Consider the following 25,838-nt stretch of genomic DNA (forward strand, 5'->3'; position numbering starts at 1 on the left):
TCTACTGTAATATTTTTTGTATTTTATGATTATCATTAAACATCTTTGTATAGAAAGAAATTAATTTCCTCCAATATAATTGATGAATATTACAGACTAAATGAGAAGGTTAAAGAGAAAAGAAAAGAATAAATCAATACACACACACACACACATACACACACACACATATACACATACAACCGTCCCTTCTTATACACGGATTTCTTATACACAGATTCAAGCATCCACGATCTGAAAATGTTCAAAAAAAGTATAAATTTCAAATATCAAACCTTGATTTTCCATTTTTTTTATAAGGGACACCATTTTGCTATGTCATTATATTATATGGGACTTGAGCATCCACAGATTCTGTTATCCACAGGGGATCGTAGAACCAAACCCCAGCGTATAACAAGGGTCCACTGTACATATTTGTAGATGTAGCCCCATACACACACACAAACATACACACACAAGAAAGCCAGCATAGTGGTTTGAGTGTTGGACTATGACTCCGGAGACCAGGGTTCAATTCTCTGCTTGATCATGAAACCCAATGGGTGACCTTGGGCAAGTCACACACTCTCAGTCTCAGGGGAAGGCAATGGCAATTTGGCAAAACTCCTCTGAACAAATCCTACCAAGAAAACCTTGTGATACGGTTGTTGTAAGTCAGAAAAAAGAGAGAGATGTACAATGTTATAACTTGATCTTAAATTAATTTTGAAGGAAGTCCAAATAAGTGCAACAGGCTTTCCTCCTAGATATGTATGCATAGAAAGGCCTATTATACTTGACTGCGTATTCATAGCAGTGATTTATAAAATGGTGTCAAGTTACAGATATACAATTTATTAAGAAAGACTAATAATTAGTTAATACCAGTTTGAAGAACATTTCTTTCATTGTTCTGAGGACTAGATACCAGCTTATATATTTTAAAAAAATAAAGGAGCTCTAAAAACTAATCCATTTAGTGTCAGTTGGGAAATACTGTATTTATGCATGTTTCTTTTCCAGGAAAAAAAAATCAGTACATCTATATGGGACTAAGGTCCAAAATGCACAGCAGAAATAATCCTGGTTGTGACCACTTTTGTTTGCCTTGGCTCAATGCTAGGAAATTCTGGGAACTGTAGTTTTGTGAGACATTTAGCTTGTCTGTCAGAGATCTCTGGTGCCACAATAAACTACAGTTCCCCAGATTCTCTAGCACTGAACCAGGACAGTTAAAGCGGTCTCAAACTGGATCATTTCTGCAATGCATTTTGGACCTAAATATATCTTTCTAGACTTCTGGCATTATCTAATGCACATGTATCGGCAGACAACTCATACCACATTACATTTGTAGACATTTTCATTTTTTTAAAAAAAGAAGTACAATATGAAAGGCATTCTCTAATGATTCTGTAAAAACAGTACTATACATGAGTTTGTCGGAGTCACAAGATGAGGATTATTGTTTCCACCGTGAGGACAGAGGTCATTAAGAACCAAACGCTGCATGGAAAAACGCTAAATTAACTAGCTATTCTTTGACTAATAGCAAGCATTTTAATGCTTGCCCATCTCTAGCTGAAAAGCATGAAATATGTAATAGGCCAAGTGTATAAACAGAAATAGCAAACAAAGAAATCTATTAGTCAAACACAATAAAAAGCAGATAAGCAACAGAACAGGGAAAAAAGCTATGGAGTAGTCCATTTTAAGAGACATCGTGACAGATTGCTCTATATTGCTGAGCCTGTTACACAGCAATCCAAACAAAGCCCTAGAGAGATAATATTGCAGTAACGTTCCTGGAAAGATATACAGATATAGATATATATAGACACACATACACTGAGACAGACACATATACCACAGAGATGCTCATTAGTAGAATAAAACTGGAGAATGTGTTTTACATGCTATTTCATCCCCAGGGTCTGCAGGAGCTTTTAATGGAACATATCCATTGTTTTCCTATATTGCATACACAAAAGCAGCAAAGAACATTGGTGAAAGGCAGGAGGAAGAGATAGTACATTACAAGTGAAATCTACAATTACTTTTGAAGGAAAGTTTTTCAATGTGTGTGTACAAAATGAGACGTCCTAAAAACAGATTGCCACAATTTCATGTACAAAAGTGCATACAGTGAAGAAACAGGGGGAGAATATTAGGAGAACTATCAATGGCTCAGGATAGTGGTGCTTGGGTTTTAACAGGAAAGTCAGGATAGGATAGTATGGGGCAAACCCATGCCTGGTGTGTATGTGTGTTTCTTTAAGTCCCCTGTTGACTTATGGTGCCCCTGTGAATTTCACAGGGTTTTCTTTGAGGTGGTTTTGCCAGTTCCTTCCTCTGAAATATACCTTATGGCACCTGGCTTCCCATCCAAGTACTACCCAGGGCTGACCTTGCTTAACTTCCAAGATCAGACTGGAGCTATACATGGCCCAAGAGATGCGATGTAGTGGTTTGAGCATTGTACTATGACTAGAGACCAGGGTTCAAATCCACTTGGCCATGTAAACCATTGGGTGACTTTGGACAAATCACATTCTCTCAGCCTCAGAGAATGGCAAAGGCAAACCTCCTCTGAACAAACATGACCAAGAAAACCCCATGATAGGCTCTTTAGGGTTGCCATTAATCTGAAACGACTTAAAGGTACACAACAACAAAAAATACATAGGAATACACCCCAGTGAACAGTGTGTGACATGCCCATATTTCAGGTTATACGGCATGGCTATCCTAAACACACTTAACCAACCCCACTGAAGAAAGGCTTACGTCTAAGTAAAGGCAGGTTAGAGTGTGCCATATTTAGAACAGAGACTAATCTTTCCATGGTTTCTCTTATCCAAGAAACTGAGATTAAAACTTTACAATTTATTCCCGAAGGAACAGGAGCTGAGGTGCAAGGAATTCAGGGGTGTTTTGTTCTCAACATTTACCTGCCTGAGATTTCAGGTAAAGTCAGCTGAATAAAATATTACAGATCCTTAAACGTGTGTGTGTGTGTGTGTGTGCGTGTGTATAACAAAGAGGTTTATTTTACTTTTCCAGCTACAGATAGAGAAGAGGTGCAAGCCAACAACCATCATCAACAATCAAAAACACTTAAAGACTATATAGCCTTACAAATCAAAACAGTGAATGTCTGTGTGCAATGGAGAGGCACAGGGAAGAAATACAATCCAACAACCATCATCAACCATCAGAAACAGTTGAGCAACAGATAATATAGACTTAAAACTCAAAATGGTAAAAGTGTGTGTGTGAGAGATGCTTATTGGACTGCACTTCTTCCCTATGTCTCTGTAGCTGGAAAAGCAAAAAAAACCCTCATATATTTATAATAAAGAGGTTCTATATATATATATATATATATATATGAGGTTTATCTGTAATAAAGAGGTTTATTTTACTTTTCCAACTACAGAGACATAGGGAAGAAGTGCAGTCCAATAAGCATCTCTCACACACACACTTTTACTGTTTTGAGTTTTAAGGCTATATAATCTGTTACTCATCTGTTTCTGATGTTTGATGATGGTTGTTGGATACAACCTGGTTTATTAATAAACCTCATATACACACACACAGAGATACATACCTAATAAAGAAGTTTATTTTACTTTTCCAGCTGGAGACTTAGGGAAGAAGTTCAAACACCCAAATGATCAGAACCACCATCAACCAGAAACAGTTAACAGATTTTACAGCCTTACAAGTCAAAAGAGTAAATGTATATACGCGTGTGTGTGTGTGTGTGTGCGTGTGTATTATACACATGTATATACATTTACTGTTTTGACTTGTAAGGCTCTGTATTCTGTTAACTGTTTTTGATGGTTGGTGAGGGTTGTAGGCTTGCACACATACATATAAACACATACACAGAGAGAGAGGTTTATTTTACTTGTCCAGTCCCAGGGACAGCGGGAAGAAGTCCAACCCCCCCATTGACTGCCCCACAGCCACAGGCTGGGTTCATCTTCAAAACTTTTGCCTGGCTGCTTCCTCATCCTCCAGGGTTCTTCAAAGAGCCTCTCTTCTCTCTCCCCCTCCCCAAAACAAAGCCCAGAAGAGCTGGGGTCTTCTTGTGTGAGAGGGGAAAGGGGGCACTCCTCCTCATCTCCTCTCTCATGCTGCAGGAAGAAGGGGAAGCCTCGTCGCCACATCCTCAGGAGCCCTTTCCTGGGACCCTTGGCTGGCTGAAGCACTGCTTACCTTGCTGCGCCTGGCCCTCCATGGCTGCGAATGCTGCTCCTTCCTTCTCCTCCAGAGAGGCGCCAGGCTGGCTGTTGCTCCGCTGCTGCTGCTTTGGCAAAGGCGCCTCTCTGCTGCCTTCCCGAATCCCGAGTCCTCCTCAGAGCCCTCAATAAGGCTTCGAAAGAGCGCCCCCTGCCGGCCGGCCGGCCGGCACTTAACCACCAGTCTATTGTATCCCCACTGCAGGAATTAATAATAATAATAATAATAATAATAATAATAATAATAATAATAATAATAATAATAATAATAATAATAATAATAATAATAATAATAGGGGTAGGGAACCATCTAATTACAAATAATAATAATTGTAAGCCACTCTGAGAGCCTATAGGGCTGAAGGGCAAGGTATAAATATAGTAAATAAAATAAATAATTTATTATTATTATTATTATTATTATTATTATTATTATTATTATTATTATTTATAGCCCACCTCTTCAACAAGATTGAGGCAGCTTACATCAGTAAAAAACCATTTTGATTGTTTTGTTTTGATGTTGGTGGAGGGTTGGGTTGTGTAATTTTGATTATGTTCTACTATTTGTTTGTACTTCTTTTTGCTCTAACCCGCCTCAATCCATAGGGATAGGCAGGATATAAATAATAATAATAATAATAATAATAATTTTATATATACTACTACTAATAATAATAATAAAGTGAAATTTGTTTTATTGTATTATTATTATTATTATTATTATTATATAATGCAATAAAATAAATCCCACTGTCCCCTCCTTCCTTAAAACAAATCGATACAATAATTTATAGCCTTAATATGCCTCACAAACACTACAGTTCCCAGGATTCCCTAATTAGCACTGAGGCAGTGTAGTTAAAGCAGTTTCAAACTGGATTTTTCCTGCAGTGTGTTTTGGACCTTATATTTAGCAACTTCCTCTCCTCCTTTGCAGGATTTTTTGAGAACTTTGCATATCTAGACTGAAAATTGTTTTCTCTCAACTGAATGTCTGGATTTGGGGCCTAGGAACCATAATAAATTATGACTGAGGTCCAAAACACACTGTGGAAATAATCCAGTTTGAAACCACTTTAACTGCCCTGGCTGAATGCTAGGGAATTCTGGGAACTGTAGTGTTTGTGAGACCTTTGGTCTTCTCTGTCAGAGAGAGTTCTGATGCCACAATAAACTACAATTCCCAGGATTCGCTAGCATTAAGCCAAGGCAGTTAAAGCAGTCTCAAACTGGATTATTTCTGCAGTGTGTTTTGGACCTGACTGATTGAAAATAGGCTTCTCTGTGTGTAGTGTGAGGTGTGTGTGTTTCTGTGTGTGTGAGGGGGATTGTTGGTGAAGAGGTGTGTGTGCAGCTAATGTGTATGTTGTAGGACCCCCAACTCAGGCTCTTCTCTTGCGTATGTCACAGGCTTCAACTGCCAAAGGCCACAAAACCACTTCTGACTACACTTTGCCTAAGAAAACCTTATGAAATTTGTGAGTTTGGCATGGGTCAACAGGTGACTTGAAGGCACACAGAAACATGGCCTAAAGGCACCAGATCCTGTCTGGTTTTGGAAGCCAAGTGGGGTCAGGCCTGGTTAGTACTTGGATGGGAAAGTGCCAATGAATACCAGGTACCATAGGCTATATTTCAGAGGAAGGAGCTGGCAAAACCGGATCTGATGAATCCTTGCCTAAGAAAACTCTATGAAATTCATGAGGTCACCATAAATCAACAGATGACTTGAAGGCACATGGACACAGACACACATGGACATTATAATACCCTAAAAGCATTGGATCCAGTCTGATCTTGAAAGCTAAGCAGGGTCAGCCCCCTGAGTAGTACTTGGATGGGAGACTGCCAATAAATATCAGGTACTGTAGGTGATATTTCAAAGGAAGGAACTGGCAAAGTCACCTCTGAGTATTCCTTGCCTAAGAATGCCCTATGAAATCCATGGGGTCAGTGGGTGACTTGAAGGGACACTCAAACACTCAGTCCAAAACAGCTGGGCAGCCACAGTTCTCCATCTCCCATTGTCATAGATAACAACTGTTCTAAGCAGGGCCTGTTTGGAGATTTGCTGCCTGAGGCAATGGCAAAATAGAGCCCTGTCCCTGTTTCACTCACAGAAGGTGACTAGACTGGCTCTTCAATCAGTCCCTGGCAATTTCAGATCGACACTGGTGATGGGACAGCATCCTCCACCTCACCTAAGGATAGCAAACTAGTCTACAGAATACAGTGCATATCATGTCAAATAAATGATTTTGTCCTCAAAGAAAGGGAATAGCCTGGATCTCGGCATTGTGACCATCTGGTGGCAGAGGCAACCACTGATTTAAGAACAAGGCTAGCCATGGTTCTGAAGGGCAGAAGAAGGAAACAGTAAACCATACAAATTTTTGGCGTCTACACAGATGCATTGGCTTCAACCTACCGTTATCCATGTGGTATCTGTACTGTTTAGGAAAATGTTTCCCTGGTCAATGAGCCCAGTGCATCTTAGATCATAAACTGAATTCCCCCCCCCCCCCTCTCTCTTTAGCAAGTGTGGAAAACTAACAGCTCAAAGGACAACTGCTCATATTTTGAGAGTTTCTGAAAGCATGTCATTCAAGGACTTGAGAAAGCTGCATCTCAAAAGCTTAGCTTGCATACCTGTCTTTGTTCCAAGGAAAAAAGTCAAGAAGCCTTAATCCATGTATTAAAAACATTAGATGCACAACCTCTCGTTCTTTACATGGGCAAATGCCAGTAGGATCAAATACATGTACTGTAAATATTTCCCCTGATTTCAGGGGAAAGCAAAAAATGAATCTAAGACTATAAACAGTCCCCAAAGCATTCTGAAGTATTGCAAAAGGACCAATTTCATATAGCATCTTACTTCTCATAGATATAAGTCTAAAATGTCCAAAGCGGCCTTCATTTTATGCATTTAAAAACATTTCCCTACAATCTACCTGTGAACTGATTGTGAATCTGAATTACTACAGAATGTGTTATTAACTGCTTTCTTGGAAAAACTGGCCCTTTGCAATCTTTGCTTCTCCTTAGGCTACAAAAATAATTTGCTCTTTATCCAAAGATGTGAGACGGATGTATTGTTGTGTGCTTAGCACATTTTTAAACAGATACATTTGATCATATGTACAGTATAAGGACCACTGAAGCCAAGGGAACCAAACTATTTTGATGGTTTGAGATGAGGCAACGCTGGAAAACACTACATGCCACTTTTAAAATTTTTGTTGTTAGCCACTATGGGATCCATGTTGGAAGAAACATGCTTGAATATAAAAACCTATTGATTACAGTCTAAAAAACAACTTCTTAAGTAATGACTGTTATAAGTGAGAAAAATGGCAGCCAAAACATTTGAAGAGTTCCAGTGATCATGGTGAAAAAATATCTTATGAACTAAATAGCAACCACTCTTAACTGATCATGTATATATTTAAAATGAATACATATACAACAAAATTACAAAATGTTCAGTTATACAAATCTTACACAGCACTTTAAATAAAGTGAACTTGGAAAATTACTCTCCCCCCCCCCCCCATTACCTTTTCCTAGATTCCCCAGGGAGCACGATGTTTGGGGGATTCAGGGGGATGTACTCCAAACAATTTTTTCCTAAATGCAGAACAATAAAGGATGTTCATAATAAAATGAATATTGCCAAATATAGTTTATTAGTTTCCTGTTACTCAGATTTTAATTTCATCCTTCCACCAAAAATGCTTATTAGCTTCCTGTTACTGATATGCATTAATTTTATTTATTAGGTTTTATTCTAATCTTTCCATTAAAAATCATGCTCAAGGCCTCTGAATAAAAACAGTAAAAGTAAATATTAAAAATCACATTACTGTTAATCCCAGCAAATGTACAGATTATTGGCCTAAGTAGTTATTGTTGTTAACTACTGTCAAGTCAACTTTAACTTTTTTTAATTAAAATTTATTAATACATTCTAAAACAAAACATGACAACAAACAGTACACCAAAAGAACAATAAATAAAGGCAATAACCCAGAAAAGGCCCTGAAAATTATAGATAAAAGGTGTGTATTCAGGGATCCTGAAAGACATATTTCCATAAAAATTTAGCTAAAATTGGGGGATGTCTAGAGACTAAATCTTGCTGGATGTATTCAATAAATGGGTGTCAAATCTTATGAAAGGTCAATCCGGAGTGTAAGCCTCTCATTCTGTTGTTATTATCTGCCATTTTCTCCATTAACCACGAGTCCCAGAGCCTAGTCTACCATCAACTTTAACTTATAGCTTGAATGACAGACCTCCAAGTCACCCTATTATCAACCGTCTAATTAAAAATAATAATTGTAAGCCACTCTGATGGCCTTTAGGGCTGAAGGGTATAAGTACTCTAATAAATAAAAACAAATAAACATCCCTGCTTACATCTTGCAGACTCAGGGTCATTGCTTCCTTGACTGAGTCTATCTGTCTCCATGAAAGGAGGTTAGCTTGGATGGCCCTTGTGGTCTCTCTTAACTCTGTCTGATACGGTCTTCCTCTTTTCTGACCCCGTTCTATCTTCCCAAGCATTATTATATTTTCTAGGGAGTCTTGTCTTCTCATCATATATCCATAGTACAATAGATCAGTCATCTTGACTATTAGGGAGAGTTCAGGCATGATTTGCTCTAGGACCTATTTATTTTAGCAGTCTACGGTATCTACAGAACTTTCTTCCTATCAGCTTTCCTTACTATCCAGCAACCAAATTGCGTGGCATGGTTGCACAAAAAAAAGGAGCGCTGAAAAGCAGCTCCTTTTTGCACTGCTGTAAACGGTTGGTGGTGGTGCGAGCACATCGCTGCCGCATGGCTCCATCTGGACGCCGCGAAGTAGTGACATCATAGCTGTGCGCACCACATGGCTATGGCATCATGGCAACGTGCTAGGGTTGCAGGGCATGTGCACATGCCGCCCCGAGGCAACCCTAGCACATCACCATGATGCTTCAAAGGGCCCGTCTGTACAGGGCCACAAGCTGATTTTCTCTTGAAAATCCTTTGCATGTTCCGTTATCCAATGTATGTTCGCTATATGATTCTTAGTTCCTCTTCCTACCGGAGATCTCCATATATGGTAAAAGTCTTTGTCATAAAATTTTCAGCATTACACTGCTTGCATGGGAGATTGATGCAATGGTCCTCTGATTACAGCAATTCCTAGTGTCCCCTTTCTTGAGGTTTGGAAGGTATATTGTGTGTTTCCAATCCTTGGACCATTCTTTTGTTTTCTTTATTTATTGGTAGATTTTATTTAGAACTAGATAAGAATATGTCTTTGTTGTTTGAAGCAACTCTGTTGGTATCTCTGGAGATTTATTTCTCCCAAGTGCTCTGAGTGCAGCTTCCACTCCCTTTTCTAAATGTGTAGGTTCATATTCAAATGTTTCTTCCTTCAATAAATCTGTCATCCTTTAATTTCTTTTGTAAAGTTCTTCAGTCTATTGTTTCCATGATCTTTTAATTTGTACATGGTCATGTAATGTGTTCCCCTGCTGGTTGTAGAGCATCCCTATTTCCCTTTGATTTCTTGGATCTTGGTTAAGAGTTGTCTTGGTTTTTTTTGTTGTTCTCATCCTCTGTTTCTCTGTATTGATTATTATAGTAGTTCTCTTTGTCCTTATGAGTAAGTTCCTGAATAGCTGCATGCAGGGTTCTGACACTATTTCAGGGGCTGTACAGACCACCCCTAAGGAGTGGCCTGCAGCTGCCTTTTTCTTCACCAGATTGGGGCCATGGCAACTGCACATCATGCCCCCAATCTGGCCTTTCTGCAGTGCAAAAAGGAGCTGCAAAAAGTGGGTCCTTTCTGCGCTGCAGAAAGGGTGCCATAGCTGTCGGTGCTGTGGCTTTTCTGTGTTCCTTTAGTGCTGCATCATTTGGATGCAGCACCAGAGGAGCGCTGTGATGCCACCCACCGTGTGGTGGGGCACATGGCGTCATGCCGGCATGGGTTGAAGTCGGGGCATGCATCATGCAGACGCCACACCCCCATGTCACCCCCATGCCGGCCTCTATGGTTGGTCTGTACAGCTTGTCGGTCATCTTTTGCTTTTGCTTCTTGTCTGTCCTTAACTGTTTGAAGAGTTTCATCTATTATCCATTTCTCTCTCTCTCTCTCTCTCTCTCTTTCTCTCTTTCTCTCTCTCGGCTGAAGATACTGTATTTTTGCATTCCTCTCTGGCTTCAGTCTAGAGTTCTTTTGGCTTCTACCAATTAGGCTTAATGGTGCAAATCTATTTTTAATATTATTTTTACATCCTACAGGCGTGTTCTTCAGGTTATATTTTGGCATGATGGTTGCTTTAATATTCTTTAGGAAGGTCATGGGCATGAATATGCAAGACTTAAGCAGAGCAGTAGAGGACACGGAGTCTTGGACATGTCTCATCCACAGGGTCATCATGAATCAAGGTTGACTTGAGGACAGTTAACAACAGCAGCTTTACTCCAATTTTTTATATTAGCAGTCATGGTCTGTGCCATAATCTGCTCCTCATCTTGTTTTTGCAGAGAAAATGAAGCAGTCTTTATTCTGCTCTCAATTATTCAGTCTATTTGATTTATATATTGACCATCAGGTGATGTCCACGTGCACAATTGCTTCTTAGGTTGCTTCCAAATTGTTTGCAGTGAAGAAACTGTTTGCCTCACAAAATCCAATATGTCACTATCCTTCATTTCTTGTCCTCTGCTTTACCCCAGTAGCTTACTGAATGTTATCTAACCTGGGCACTGTATATTGTTTCACTGTGGATTGTCATATCATAGGGTTATTTTGGTAAAAGATCTTCAAAAGGAGGTTTACTGTAGCCTCTCTCTGTGAAGTACTACCAAGCATTAGTTGTGGTGCCACTACAGTTGTCTCTGAGAGATGCTCTGTCAGTATCATGTCCCACTACTACTGCTGCCTGGTCTGGCTCCTCAGCAATAGCCTGTCTGACATGGGAGCTGTCAGCTTCTCCTTTTGCCTCACAGGAAAACACAATCCTATCACAGGAGTGGCAATTTAATTTCTAGTTTTGGCTGTGCAGTGTTATTATGTGGCATGAATCACTGTCCACCATTTAAGACAGATGAGTCAGTTGATAAATCAAAAAGTATTGGAGAGCTAGAAAAGGATGATCACATTGATAAGGAGACTAGAAAAACTCCCAGAGGAAGTGTATGGGGATTCTTAAATTAGAAAAAGGCTGAATAAGGAGGTATCTAAAATTATGTGTGGCATGAGAAGCAGGGTGGATATGGTGGCTTAGTGGTTAAGATGCCAATTCAGAGGATCAGAAGATCAGAAGGCTGGTACTTTGAAACCTGAGTGCTGCATGATGGGGTGAGCTCCTGTCACTAGCCACAGCTTCTGCCAACCTAGGCAGTTTAAAAGCATGCAAATGCAAGTAGATAAATAGGTACCACTTCTCAGTGGGAAGGTATTGTCAGCGCAACTGCTGGGGTCCAACAACCACTGTCAGCAACTCAAACGAGTCCTGTGGTTAAATCAGACCTTTTGAGCAGAGCTAGCAATTTTAGAAGCTGAAGCGTGGCTCCAAAAGCAGTTGAGATAACAGCAACTGGATGTCTTCCAGGAACTGAAGTAATGCAGGAACCTCCGGGGACACTCAGCAAAGCAAGGCAAGACTTCTACTGATAAACCACCAGAGAAGCAAAGTCTCCCGAAGTGCTCTTTATTCACAGTGCTATAATACAAGTACAGATCTCCAAAACTCCAAACCAACTCCTACTACAAACCCACAAGCTATCACTTGCAACCCCTGGGTTTATATAGACTCCAGACCATGTGGTCTCCCAAACCCAGTGAGTTCCTGTGTGTAACCATGACAAGTGTCCCCTGTGCAATCCAGCCAGGTGGTTTCATCATCCATGGCTATGTGCACCTAGACACTAAAGTGTCCTTGAGCCAATGAGCATCAACTGTGCTGATCAACCTTGTCCTTCTGCTGAAATGCTCATGGTCAAACACACACACATCAAGCATTTCCCTGTGTGCTGTGTTTTAACCCTTCAATCCCTGACAGGTATCAGCGTTTGGTGCAGTGATGCTGGACACATGAACACTGGAGTAGTCCTCGGACAATGCTGGCTCTTCAGCTTAGTAACAGAGATTAGCACCACCACCTACAGTTGGTCATGACAAGACATTCATGTCACCGGACTACCTTTACCTTTATGAGAAGCAGACAAATGTTCTTCTCCTTCTCTCATAAAACTAAAGCTGAGGGTCATCCCCTCAGGTAGCCGCCTCAATCTCATTGGAGAGGTGGGGTATAAATAAATAAATAAATAAATAATAATTATTATTATTATTACTACTACTACTACTACTACTTGAAGGCAATGAAGATTATTATGTTCAAAAGTATATATTCTCTATTATTAGATTCTCAAATCACCGTATTCTTATGAACAGCCATCGTGCTCCCACTAATTCTAGTTAGGGGAATATGTGGCAGTCATGGGATATTAGTTTGGTTCAGATGTTATGCATCTGATGGTAAGTTTGATGTGACATGAAAATCACACAAGCCTCTGGTTTGTATATTTCCCCCTTTTTTGTGTACACAAGGGATGGATATTGAAAGCTGTCACTTCTGTTTGTGACTTCTTTCCTATCCAGAGCAGTCTTTTAATTTGAACTCTGCTGTGTCAATCCAGCAAGCTGCTTGAAATGACTCTCAGTGGAAGAATCAAATATTTTTCTCAGTATTATTTCTGCTGTCTGATCAGACGTAGTGATTCAGAATTACTTTGATTTTCTGGATCTCAATTTGAGACTTGCTGGGTAGCAATCAAAAGAACTAGCAACTCCTCTCTGGTTCTCTTTTGCAAGTCAACTAGATCTGACTTGTCTCTGAAGACATCTTCAGAGGCAATCTTGAAAGCAGCCAACTGAAGTTTCGGCTGGATCTCCTCCGGGTCTTTGCATTTAACAAGGGAAGCCAAGGTATTTTTTCTGTTTTGCCATAGCCTGGCTAGCCACTGCAGATCTTTTTCAGTCCTTGACTCAGATTCCATTGCCTTTCTTTCCATTTTTGATAATTTTTATGTCTAAAACTCAATTTCTATCTTCACGAAATGGAGTATTCAAAAATTAGGAAGAAGAGGGAAGGGAATTAAGTTTTAATTGTTGTTACTATTAGGGAGGAAAATTTGAATAAAGATTAATAAGTAAAATGAGGTAAGCGTTAGATTACAAATAAACTTAAAGGGAAATAAGCTTAGAAGTGAAGTGCATCCAGCTGCCAAGGCAGGATAGAAAAAAAAAAAAAACTGGAGAGAGAGGAGTCAATGGACCCAACTGAAAAAGAAGTTTGGATTCCTGTCTCAGATGCTGGGATGAGGGAAGTCTCATGTGACTGTGGGTTGTGGCTTTTCCTAGCCAAGAATGACTTGGTAATACCAACATCTTATTTCCATTACTTCAGAAGTCAGGAGACTGTGATTAATTCAAATCAACCAGAATGCAATTGTGGTTTCAGACCCTGATTGGTTCAAACCTAGCCACAGTTTCCTGTTACAGCTGAATCTAGTGAAACTGGTTTACTCTATTTTCTGAAGTGGACAGTTGCAGTTTTTCTGGTTCATCCTCCTGATGTTAAACCACTGTGTAGTGTTACATCTGAACTGGACCAGCATCATAGGGCTTTTTGAGCATAGACTAGTTGCTATGAATGGTACTGGCAGCATTGCAGTGGAAGTAAGGACATCTTTTGTGGCCCTGCAAACAAACAATATATGATGCCAAGGCTATCATAAAATGAAACAAGGCAAAAGTTCCACAAACTTCCCAAATGAGCTTGCACTCACACTTCAACTAGATTGCCAGAGCAGCATGTTGATAACACTAATACAAATGCTTAGGACTTGGTTCAGTCTCATTTTACTTTTTTATTTCTTTCATTTTTGTATACACTTTAACAGTATATTTTGTATAATGATTAACTCTAGAGCTCAGTAATAGAGAACATCAACATTCATGACTATGAGAATGAATCCCCCCTTTTATCACAATGATGTGATCAAGATGACATCACTTAGCTCAAAAGGACTTTACATCTATGATTATATTTCTTAAACAGACAGATAATACATTACATTTTGTCATAATTTTGTTTCTGTATACCTACTTTTGTTTTCCTTACATATCTACACTCCTATAATCTCTATCACAGTATATGTAAAACATATTTTTTTCAGTTAGATTCACTTCCCATTCTATCCATTGTAAAATGTATTTACTTTATGCTTGACAATGATTCTCATTAAAATTTCCTTCAAATCAAGAATTAGAACATTCTCTATAATGTTACATTGATTCAATATTATTGTTTGGTACCAAAATAAGAAGATTCGTTTTTATATTAACATAACCAAATTCAGATATTTATGTACTTATTTCAGTCACAGCCTTCCTTTCAGGTCTAAGTGGCTAATAATTAACAAAGAAAAAGTACATTTACAGTGTAGCCTGTATACATCTACTTAAAATAAGCCCTACTGAATTCAATAGATCTTAATCCCAATAAAATGTCTATTGGAACTGCAGCTGTAAAAAGATAATTTCTCCTTCAGCATTTACCATTAATATTTTACACATGTTCTGAGTCAAATAACATCTTAAAATGTTACAATAAATCACTTATGAGTTTCTAAAAATGTTTGGATATGTTTAAATTTATATAACCATTTGTCATCGGTGTTTCAGCTTTTTCTCTTTCCTCATTTTAGCCCACAGTAAATCTTGGTTATGACTAAAATGATGAAGTTGAAGAAAAGACAAACAATAATGGTGAGTATAAACCATATAAATGTTGTTTGTAATTTTTCTGTGTTCAAATCAGTTCTCAGAAGGAATAAAAACTCATTTAAACAACAGCTGGGGATCTTTTCCTTTAGAAGCGGCTATGGGTAGCTGCCAGGGCTATTTAAATTTTAAAGGGCTTTTGGTAGCAGTGGTCAGGGATCTTTTTATTTAGAGGCGTCTGCAGGCAGCAGCCAGAGGTATTTAATGGTGCTGACTAACAACATTAGTTTTTCTGGATTCCACGTTTCATTTAAAAAGAGTACAAGTATATGCAAACCACAGAGTTATATCAGTTTATATTCCAAAATATCATTACGTATAATGGTTCCATCCAAATGAACCTTGAGAATGGCAGTTTGGTGAGGTACTTAGAAGGTATAAAGCTATCCTAAAGAGACAGGAACTGAGGATTAATTTAACTTTAATTCTGCAGTGAGGTCAGCACTGAAAGTGTCTTGGGAACTGTAGTTTTGGGGACTAGAGCTCTCTGGCTGAGAATTCTAAGTATCTCACTGAAGTGTAACTCTCAGGGTTCCTTTGGATAAAGCCATAACATTTAAATAGAATGAAACTAAAAACAGTGAAATGCTTGTGACTGTTATATCTCAATAATCTATAGAAGGAATGATGGCCTCATTCCCACTTACAGATAAATCGGTGGGTGATCCGAATCGACGGATCAATTTGACAGCGGAGCGTGGTTCCCACTACATTTGCCCCATTTGCATTTTTCCCTCTAAAATAATCCACTTGTGGTTCACATGCATGCATGAATCAATTCAAAATGGACCCACTCCAGCCAGCTGAAGGACAAATTTAAATCAATTCTGATCCACATCTGGTTCACACTTGTGCGGAATCAATTTATCGAAAAAGATGCGGAAAACATCAGCATCAAAAAGATGCAGGTTAATAAAAAAAATATGAAGATTAAATTGGTCTATCGCATGGCTCCCCTCTTGGAATATCTTCAGCGATTCGGTTTAAGTGGGAACCATGGTCGTTTGAACCAGTTCAAACCGATTTGTGACCCAGTTTAAAAGGTAGTGGGAATGAGGCCGATATGAGACAAAGCTCAGTAATTGCATTGCCTCCTTGTTTTGGAAGAAACAAACTTGGTACTGTTTCTAACTGTGTTTCGCCAATGAGTCAAATTACAGCTTTGATTCGCATCACATTCTGGAGCTTTAGAGATTTAAAATGATAGAGTGACCTATCGATTTCTGCACTGCAGGAGTTAAGCTGACTGGGAGGTTCTGGAAGCTGAAGTCTTTTACCAGCTCTGTTTTTATAAGCACATAAAATATTTTTTCTACATTAGCTCAGTAATCCTTAGAGTAATTTTGGGTTCAGTAGGTAAGACTGTTCCCATTTCGCAAGTATAGGCGCAGTTAGGCAATTTTAGATGCCTCAAGTTAACATTCCAAACTTTCTGTAATCCTCATTACTATCTGTTGAATAGCTACATTTCCTGCTTAAATGCATAAGAGCTCTGTGAGTAGAAATAGCAAAGAAAAGGGGGTATAAGACATACAAAAACATCTTGAACTGCAGGTTTAGCACTCCTACATTCCATGCAAAAAATACAACTTTCTGTTTTCTGTGTATAGTTTCTGAATGATGGAATGTGTGCGTGCAGATAAACCCTTTCATGACACACCAAGTGATCTGCATAACAGAGTAATAACACTGAAACATGGCTGCGTGGATTTGGGGAAAACAGAAAGTTGAATTTCTTTTCAGAAAGCTGCAATCCAATGCTTGCAGCTGTTCAGACTGCTGCTTCACCTTAATTTAATTTCAACATGTGAAAGCTCAGTATTCCAAAGACCAAGGAAATTTATGCTACCATTATTTCCAAATATGGTCAACTTAACATGTAGCACATTGCCATTATAGCATGGATATATAGTATTATATCTCTGCATTTTGGACTCAAAAATAGCTGTTGTTTGCTAGTTTCTCAAATGTCAGCATACAAATTACACTTCTGGGTTTGGGTCTGTTCACAAAAAGAGGTTTGCTCGACTGATATGGAGTTATTCTACAGTGAGGGTAGGAGGGTTATTATACTAAAACTATGGCCCGGTACAGATTAGAAGAAAAGGCCATCCCTTTCTTCTCTGGATCCCTGCTGTGACAACTGCACGGCTGCGGCAACAATCTGCTGCAAAAAAGGAGCTCCAAAATGGAGCTCTTTCCTGCGCTGCCACCAAGGCAACATTTGCGCCAGAGGTGTTGTGGTGATGTGTTTTTTGAGCCATGCTGTTTGGACACGTTGCACAAGACACCTCATGGATGCATGCACTGTATGGATGGCGCTGCATCAAGATGGCGCCACCCATATGTATTAGGGTTCAGAAGTGTGCAGTTGCTGCATGCTCCCCAACCCTAAAATTGCCACCGTCACACCACAAAGCGCCCGTTTGTACCAGGCCTCTAAGACATCTCTATGATCTATTTGTGCTCTCACATTTATTATATGAAATGGATATGGATTAGGATTGGTGTGTGAAGGCCTACACTTTCCACCTTTATGATACTATGCACTGCCAATCAAGAATAAGAAAATAACCATACTATTGTTTCTAATTACTACTACCAAAGAAATCAACATTCCTTTGTTTGTAACACAAGGGTTGCCTACTCTCTGCTACTCAAATTCATTTGTTGCTGTTCTAGTTCCTGCTTAGCTTGTAATATTTCCACTTCTTTTTCAGAAATTAACCTGTCTTTTTGTTCCTTTATTCTCTTCAGTTCTATAATTTCATCGACCAAAGCCCTCTTTTCTTTTGAATGATTCACTAAAGGAGGAACATTTGATACCAAAGCTTTTGCCAGTACAACTACATATTTATTTTCAAAGAGTATAACTGAACACTTTTTCTAAAAAAAAGAAGAAAAAAGATTGTTCCTTTAATCACATTAATTAACACACTATTAGAGATAACACAGACTGAAATGAAGCCAAAGCCACAAGTCTGTTTGTTCATTGTTTCCTTCCAGGCATGTGGCTGCAGCTGGATTTCTAGTAAGACAGAATAAGGGGGGGGGGGGGGAGCCTCAATTTCTTTGTTATATGCTACTGTTTTATTTTTGTTTATCATCTGTTTGAAATACTCTTCAGAAAACAAAAAACAAAAAGATCATGTGTGTACTTCAAAAGCAAGTTGCAAAGACCTGTTTTCTATTAACAACACACAGACCTATATACCCAAATACACTGGGTCCTTGCTATCTGCTGGAGTTCAGTTCCAGGAACCTTTGTGGATATTAAAATCCATGGATGCTCAAGTCCCACTAAATACAATGGACAGTAAAAAGGTACTCCTTATATAAAATGGCAAAATAAAGGTTCGTTGTTTGAAATTTATATTAAAATATTTTCAAGCCATGGATGCTTGAATCTGTGGATAAAGAATCCATGGATACAAAGGGCCAACTGTAACTACATTCAAGTAAGTGTAATTTAAATGTGAATTACAGTGTAATGCATGCAGAACCACACCATGAATATAAGGACACTGAGATCTGCTAATTCATACAACCCTTTTGCTTATGTCACACCTGATTGGAAACTCTCTGTTTTCCCATCAGTGCTTCAAATGTATTAAGCTGAATTGGGCCTGAAGCAGTTAATGATGTCAGCTGTGATACTATCCCCTTAACTGGAACATAGTGCATATTGTTCTATTCCAGGAATTGGGGTCTGGTCAAAGAGGAAAAAGCCCTCCAAATTGTCTACATAAGGGCTATATAGCTCTTTAGCTGCTAAAAGTGTTATTTCCTTTGCACTTTGTAAAGTTTTTAACATTTGCAATTAGGAGGTTACAATCCTCCTGAAGATGCAAGTACAGTTGGCCCTTCACATTTGTGGCTTTGACTTTTGCGGCTTTGATTATTCATGAATTTAATATGTTCTCTGTAGGAATCACTAGGTCCTCTAGCACAACTCTATCATCAACAGCTGCCAGAAGTCATGCTGGCACAGAAGTGACCTAGAGATTCCTAGAGAGAACATTTCTCTAGATATTTGTAGGTCCTTCAGTGCAATTCTATGGACAACTTCCAGAAGATGCTGACCACAGACTTGTGCTGAAGGACCTAGATATTCCTAGAAAGGTGTTCTCTTGGGTTAAAAAAAATTGTGTGTGTGTTTTTTTATTTGCAGTTTTCCCACTATCATGAGGGTCTTGTGCCCCTAATCCCAGCTAATGTGGAGAGCCCACTGTAAGCAGTTTGGATGCACCCCTGAAATCAACTGTGGGCCTTTGTGTTGATATGCCGACTGTGACCCTACCTGGGCCAAAGGGACCTTAAAACGGTGGTACATGGTCTGGTAACCTCTCGTTTGGATTTCTGTAAGGCGCTCTACATGGGGCAACCCTTGTACCAAACTCGGAAGCTTCAATTAGTACAAAACATGGCCGCCAGATTGGTCACCGGTCGTTCCAGGTTTGACCACAACACCAATCTTAAAAGATCTACACTGGCTGCCTATTCGCTTCCGAGTGCAATACAAGGTGTTGGTAATTACCTATAAAGCCCTACATCGTTTGGGCCCGAGTTACTTGAAGGACCACATCTCCCCATATAATCCGCCTTGCACTCTCAGAACAACCGGGAAGAACTTGCTCAAAGTCCCTACTTCAAGATATGTTACTACTTCTCAGAGGGCCTTTTCAGTAATGGCCCCCAAGCATTGGAATAGTCTTCCCGAGGAGCTCCGTCTCATTACTTCCCTTGAACTGTTTAAAAAGAGACTTAAAACCTTTCTCTTTAACCAAGCATTCCCCCATGTACACTAAAGTTATGCTCGATCCCCTTTCCTCCCTCTCACTTCCATACACCTATGAATTGGATTTTAATTGTATATTGTAATTAATGTTATGTGGTTTTAATCTTATGTTGTTTTAATAATTTTACTATGTACACCGCTTTGATCACTGCAGAAAAGCGGTATAGAAATAATAATAATAATAATAATAATTATTGTTATTATTATTATTATTATTTGTGGTCCATGTTTCTTTGGTGGTCGGAGGTGCTTCTGCACATGTAAAGTCAGTGTGCCAACTGTTCTCATTCCTGGACACTCCTGATCTACCTACAGTGAAACATATCCTATTTCCATCCCATTTGGATTACTGTAACATGCTCCACATAGGTCTGCCTTTGAAATGTGTTTGGTAAAAAGAGCTTTCAGCCAGGTTTTCACTAATGCTGGCTGCAAGGAGCATATGACATTCTTGTTGCCACAGCTCTACTGGCTGCCAGTCTATTTCTGGGCACAATTCAAAGTGCTGGTCATGACCTATAAAGCTCTATGTGGTTTAAATTCAGGCTATCTGGCAGATAATATCTCCTCATATAAGTCAGCCCAGGCCCTGAATCCTCAGAAGAGGTTATTCTCTATCTCACTATCACCAGTGTAGTTTTTGAGGAAACAAGGCAGGAACATCTAAGTGGCTGTCTTTAGGCTATTGAACTTCCTTCCTAGGGAGGCTAGAATGCCATCAGACAAATACTATTTTATTCTGCCTTGCTTTTAGAAGTGAAGATTTTTAAGCATACAGCTTTAAGAGGTTGCACTGTTTTAATCATATTGTTGAGCTTGTTCTTTTCCTTTTTTAAATTGTTTTAATATTGCTCACAGTTTAATTCTGTTTTGATTTTGATCTTTTGTATGTTTTAAGTCTATTGTTGTTGTTAGCTGCCCTCGAGTCTATAGTACTCATTTTAATTTGTAAAACAGCTAGAGTCCCAGTTTTGGGGAAACAGCAGGTTTGCTGTCCCAACAACAGCAACAAAAATTAGCTAAAATCATATTCAGAAAAAGGCTTAAAAGCATCAAAACAATACTCATTGATGCAATAAGTACATAGCAGCATCCATCAGCACAAGCCTTGTGGAACAACAGCCAAAGATCTAGCAGATATACTGTAATTATACTTTCAGCTTTATCCTTAAACATACAGATTTTACTAGCAAAATAATTAGAAAATCAGAGAAATTGATTTTCACCAGTCCCAGCTCTCTATACTTGCACTGTTTTTTGTTGTTGTGGAAGATTTATTTGTATTTAAGGATAAACAAATTACAACACAAAACCATTTTGGCAGTTGCTAGTCGCAGCTAGAATAGACAATTGAATCAAATGCTGAATGGTAACTCCATATTCTTGTAAATCCTATAGGTTCAGTGAGTCTACTCTAGTAGGGACTAATAATTAGATTTTTCTGCCTAATGAAAAATTGAATTAAACAAATACAGTATACTGAAATTTCATCGTATAAAGCAGTAATACAGAATTTCACCACAAGGTGGTGTATTTCGAAAAATATAAAACAAGCACAAAATCCTGAAGTTTGAAGCCTGACTCTTACCCTTCAAAAATATACTGCCTATATTTATACTTGCTTCAAGTTAAATCTTACTTTTTCACCTACTGAGTTTTGATTTACTGAAGGCAAGTAATGTCTGGCTCTTCAAGATGTGCATAATCAAGACTCAACAATTTTCACAAGCTTGAATATACAAAAGCATGTCATAGCCAACTCCAGACTGGTGTAATTTCTCTGTTTACAGATGGGTTGCTTGTGTAAGTGACCCTGGAAAAAAAGAAAAAAGAAAACCTGTTCTCACATTGCAAAAATTATTCCATGCATTTAACTGCATGAGCAATAATAATAATAATAATAATAATAATAATAATAATAATTTCTATCTTCCTGCCTCTCCCAATGGATCGAAGCGGGATCACAGCAAGGTTAAAATTACAAGGTTAAAATTACAGCACCATAAAAACCACAGTAAAACATAAAAACATAAACACATAAAAATCTAAAAAGAGTAACATCAATCAATCAAGGGGTCAGCTGGTCTCGTTCCATATTAGTGATCTTCACAGGAGGTCAGGAGGATAAGCATGGCGGAAGAGCTCTGTCTTTACCGCCTTCTTAAAGATTTCTAAAGATGTAATAAGGCGGGTCTCCTCTGGGAGTCCATTCCAAAGTCTGGGGGCAGCTATGCTAAATGACTTTAGGGAAGTAGAAACATATTTGGATGACGGTATCTCCAACAAATTCTTCCCACTTGTTCTAAGAGTGCGGGGCAGATTGTATAGGGAGATGCGTTCCTGTAAGTAATCCGGATAGGTTAGCGTCCAGGCAGCAACCGTCTATGAAGAGCAGAAGCTGACAAAACTTGCTGCTGTGATCACAGAATAGTCTCTATCTCCTCAGAGTAAAAGCTGCATTAACTTTTCTAACCCCATTCAAGTTGTGTGGAGAAATCTGGTCCTAATGCTGTCATCTCAAAATGAGTTTATTGAAATTAATGGAATTGTATCTGAAGACTAGGCTATTAGTGGGGGTTTTCTATTCTTTATTTCCTATTGTTTTATATTGTTTCAAGTTTGTTAAACTGATTTTATTGTATGCTGCCCTGATATCATATAATAGAAGGTTGAATACATTTTTAAAAATAAAAATAACAATTATCATGAATCCAATGCCATTTAGTTTGCTTGTTTTTTAATTTGTTTTTATTTGCTATAGAATTATATAGAATATATATATAAAAAACCCACTTCAACATACTCCACAGAAAAAGGGTTATTGTACAAGCAATAATCCTTACCAGACAAATAAAAATTTATCACCTCCAAATGTACACTCTATAGCTGGATCTGATTTGCCGTGTTATTTCATGGTCTTATTTTAACATCTCGGCTTTTCGGTCATCTTTCATAGGTATATACTACATCATATCTCTATGTTTGTTACTGTAAGCATACCAGATTATATAAATAATTAATTGTTTTAACAAAAGTTAATCTGGATCTTGTCCATGTACTTATTCTTCATGCTTTCTACACCTCTTTCCTTTACTTCCACTTTTGTAAGCAAAATGTCACTAGAGGAGACCACCCCTCCTCTTCCTGCTTTATATCTTTATTATTTAGAAGAGCCGTGAATTTGTCCATCTCTGTCATCTCTGAGAGTTTCAACAACCATTCATCTATGGATGGTGTGTTTTTATTTTTCCAGTTCTGGGCTAGTGACATCCTCGCCACCGTTATAACATAAAGTAACATATGCCAGTATTTCCTTTCAATCTGGGCTGGAACTTTGTTCAACATGTTCAACAAGTAAATTTCTTTTTTCAGTTCGAATTTTAACAGGAAGATCTTCTCAATTGTTATGTGGATTTGTTTCCAAAATTTACTAAGTTTCGGGCAAGTCCACCACACATGGAACCAAGAGCCAATTGCTGACTGGCATTTCCAGCATCTATTTGTGGACAATTTGTAAATCTTTGCCATTTTGTTTGGAGTCAAATACCATCTATTTTCCATCTTGAAGAAGTTTTCTTTGAGGGTCTGCGATTTTGTGGATTTGTTAGTCCTCTTTCTAGTGTATTGCCAGCTTTCTAGGTCAATACTTTTGCTGCAGTCCATTTGTTTGCTTGTTTTTAAATTAGGTTTTACCACTGTTTACAACATAAGTGTGAAAGCAGGAAACTGTGAAGGTAACAAAAAATGAACTGTTTTTCTTAGGAAGGTCTAGGATGCTAAACTATTTCTTTTCCTGAGTGGAACTTCTAAACCAACAGATGTAAGTCAAAGAAACATACAAGCATATTTGTGGGAGACACATGGATTCTCATCATATCAGTTTTGTAAGAGAATTTTTTTCTCATTTATTCCTTACAATAAATCAACAGCATTCAAAAGTTCTCTGTGTACACTGCAGATTAGATATGGGAAGAAGCACCAATCTTGCGAGAATTGTCTCTTGGTGCTGACTGGGGTAATGGTTCTCTTAGGCTGCAACCCAGGTAAACATACACAATTATGGTTCTTACATCAAAATAAAATTAGCTATTTATTACCTCAATTAAAAACCCTAACTATCTTCAGTTAGACTTTTAAAAATAGCTGTTTGATTGTGGATTGATAATGCAAACCTTAATTTTTATTTTTACTGCCGGTTTCCTATGCCAAGGACTTTCACTTTGAACAGGACTCAGAAGAGCACCAGAAATCTCAATTTGTTTAGCTTTTTTAAAGAGTTGAGATAAAGAAGACAACAAGGTTACAAGCCAATCATGACTGTAATACTGAATGAAACCAAGCTGATCTGGTTACTAAGTTGTTCTCTCTCTACCTTCAGGATATTCAGAACATTTTCTTTTCCTTTTAGCTCTAGCTGGAGGCCATCAGACTGAGACTGCAATTCCTGTGAGAAAAAAATACTGTGTAGCAAGTTTGGCTCAGTTTAATTAACATCACAGATATATTCTGAAAAGGTATGTAAGCTCAGTAATTAAAAGACTATTTTCAGTTTGTTTTCGAGAGACTGGATTTTGGACTGGGAGCAGAACAAGATCTTCTCATATATTAAGGGTGGGCAAACTATGATCTTTGCAACACTGTAGGATTAAAACTCCTATGTTTGACCACTGGCCATTCTGGTTGGGCTGATGGAAATTGGGATCCAACATGTGGGGGTTCATAAGTTGCCATCCCATCATAAATCCATTTTTGTGCATTTGTTTGTTGTTGCCACTTGACCTTTCTTCATTAGTGTAGATTTTAAGCCAGTACAAATTTGGCCAGTTCTAAAATGTAGAACTGCTAAAAGAGGCTACAAAAAAGTGGCTGATGCACTAGGGTAGATATTTTTGTAAATCCAATACTATACTGGGCCACAACTTTACTTTCATAACATGATAATAAGCTAAAATGGTACATGTACAAACAAAATTTAAAAAGAAACCCCTACAGCATACTGTTATCAAAAAATTTATAGTACTTTATTCTTAAAGAATTACTCCACTCTCATTCAAATGAAAATTAAGATGGGAAAGGCAAGGTGAGGGAATGCAAAGTATTGGTTATGTTATTAATTTTACAAAGACACATAAAAACAATATGTACCTTTAGCTTCTGCAGGATATTTTCCATTGCAGATGCCACACAAGGCTGAAGATCAGTGGCTTTTTTAGCCTGTTCATAAGTGATAACAGTTAAGGTCAAAGATTTGAAATTAATATTAACTATATTCATCCTGGATAGTTTCCGTTTAATGGAAAGATAAAATAGAAACTTAAAATAAGAAAGTCAAGCAGTTTTCATTCATCTTCCATAATAATAAAATACATTAGTTCAATAGTACTTTACAAGTATGCTTCTCAATATTTCATTTGTATTATTCTTTAGCTGATTGACTTTTACTTAATGTTAGACAGCACAGTACAGGATATAGAAAATTGGCTTCCAGTTCAAGGAAGTAAATTTGCTGTTGGAAGTTCCTGATATACTCAGGTTCTATGCTTATAACTGTATTCTCCATTTCTAAAAAGAAACAAACAAATAAACAAAAAATCATCCATGTAGGGCATATTAAATTATTAAGTAGAATGCATTCATTATTATGGATTTTAAAATCCCCAAATTTTTTTACAGTAATATTTATTATTCTGTGGCTTACTTCTCAACTACTGTGAGCCAAATTCTCTTTGCTTTATCAGTTTAAACTTTAAATGAACAGAGCATGCTTCCTCTAGCTCCATGAATCAATACCCAGTTTAATGTACAGTCTTAGTTCATACTGTCAGGATTGAACAATTCTTATTGTTCAGAGGCACTATGTTTTGTGTGCAAGCAATTTTTACTATGGCTTTTAGTGGCTTTGTCTAATTTGTATAAGTGATATTTTAATGCTTTTTAGTAGGGCA

General features: G+C 38.1%; 1 protein-coding gene and 1 long non-coding RNA gene across 8 annotated transcripts in view; one reads left to right on the forward strand and one right to left on the reverse strand.

Annotated features, from left to right (window-relative positions):
- Positions 1-25,838, reverse strand: part of TPD52L1 (TPD52 like 1) — a 152,274-nt gene that overhangs the window by 44,353 nt on the left and 82,083 nt on the right. The window contains exon 1 of one of the 7 annotated variants that reach the window (XM_089530443.1): positions 6,357-6,401. The exons of 5 other annotated variants lie outside the window; for them this stretch is intronic. Coding sequence is in view for 1 of the 2 variants with exons in the window: in XM_089530442.1 (XP_089386568.1) it covers positions 4,213-4,234 (22 nt within the window). In the remaining variant the exon portion in view is untranslated. Of the gene's footprint in view, positions 1-4,212; positions 4,300-6,356; positions 6,402-25,838 lie in introns of those variants that run through there. One more of the 7 variants, XM_089530442.1, reaches the window with a different exon arrangement.
- LOC149311144 (uncharacterized) lies at positions 4,703-24,340 on the forward strand. Its single transcript, XR_016281756.1, has 3 exons — positions 4,703-4,725; positions 15,020-15,080; positions 24,302-24,340. It is a non-coding gene; the product is annotated as an uncharacterized LOC149311144 (long non-coding RNA).

Source organism: Sceloporus occidentalis, unplaced genomic scaffold (assembly GCF_023333645.1).
Source record: "Sceloporus occidentalis isolate IW3139 unplaced genomic scaffold, rSceOcc1.0.p SCAF_6, whole genome shotgun sequence".
In the NCBI taxonomy this organism is placed as follows: Eukaryota; Metazoa; Chordata; class Lepidosauria; order Squamata; family Phrynosomatidae; genus Sceloporus; species Sceloporus occidentalis.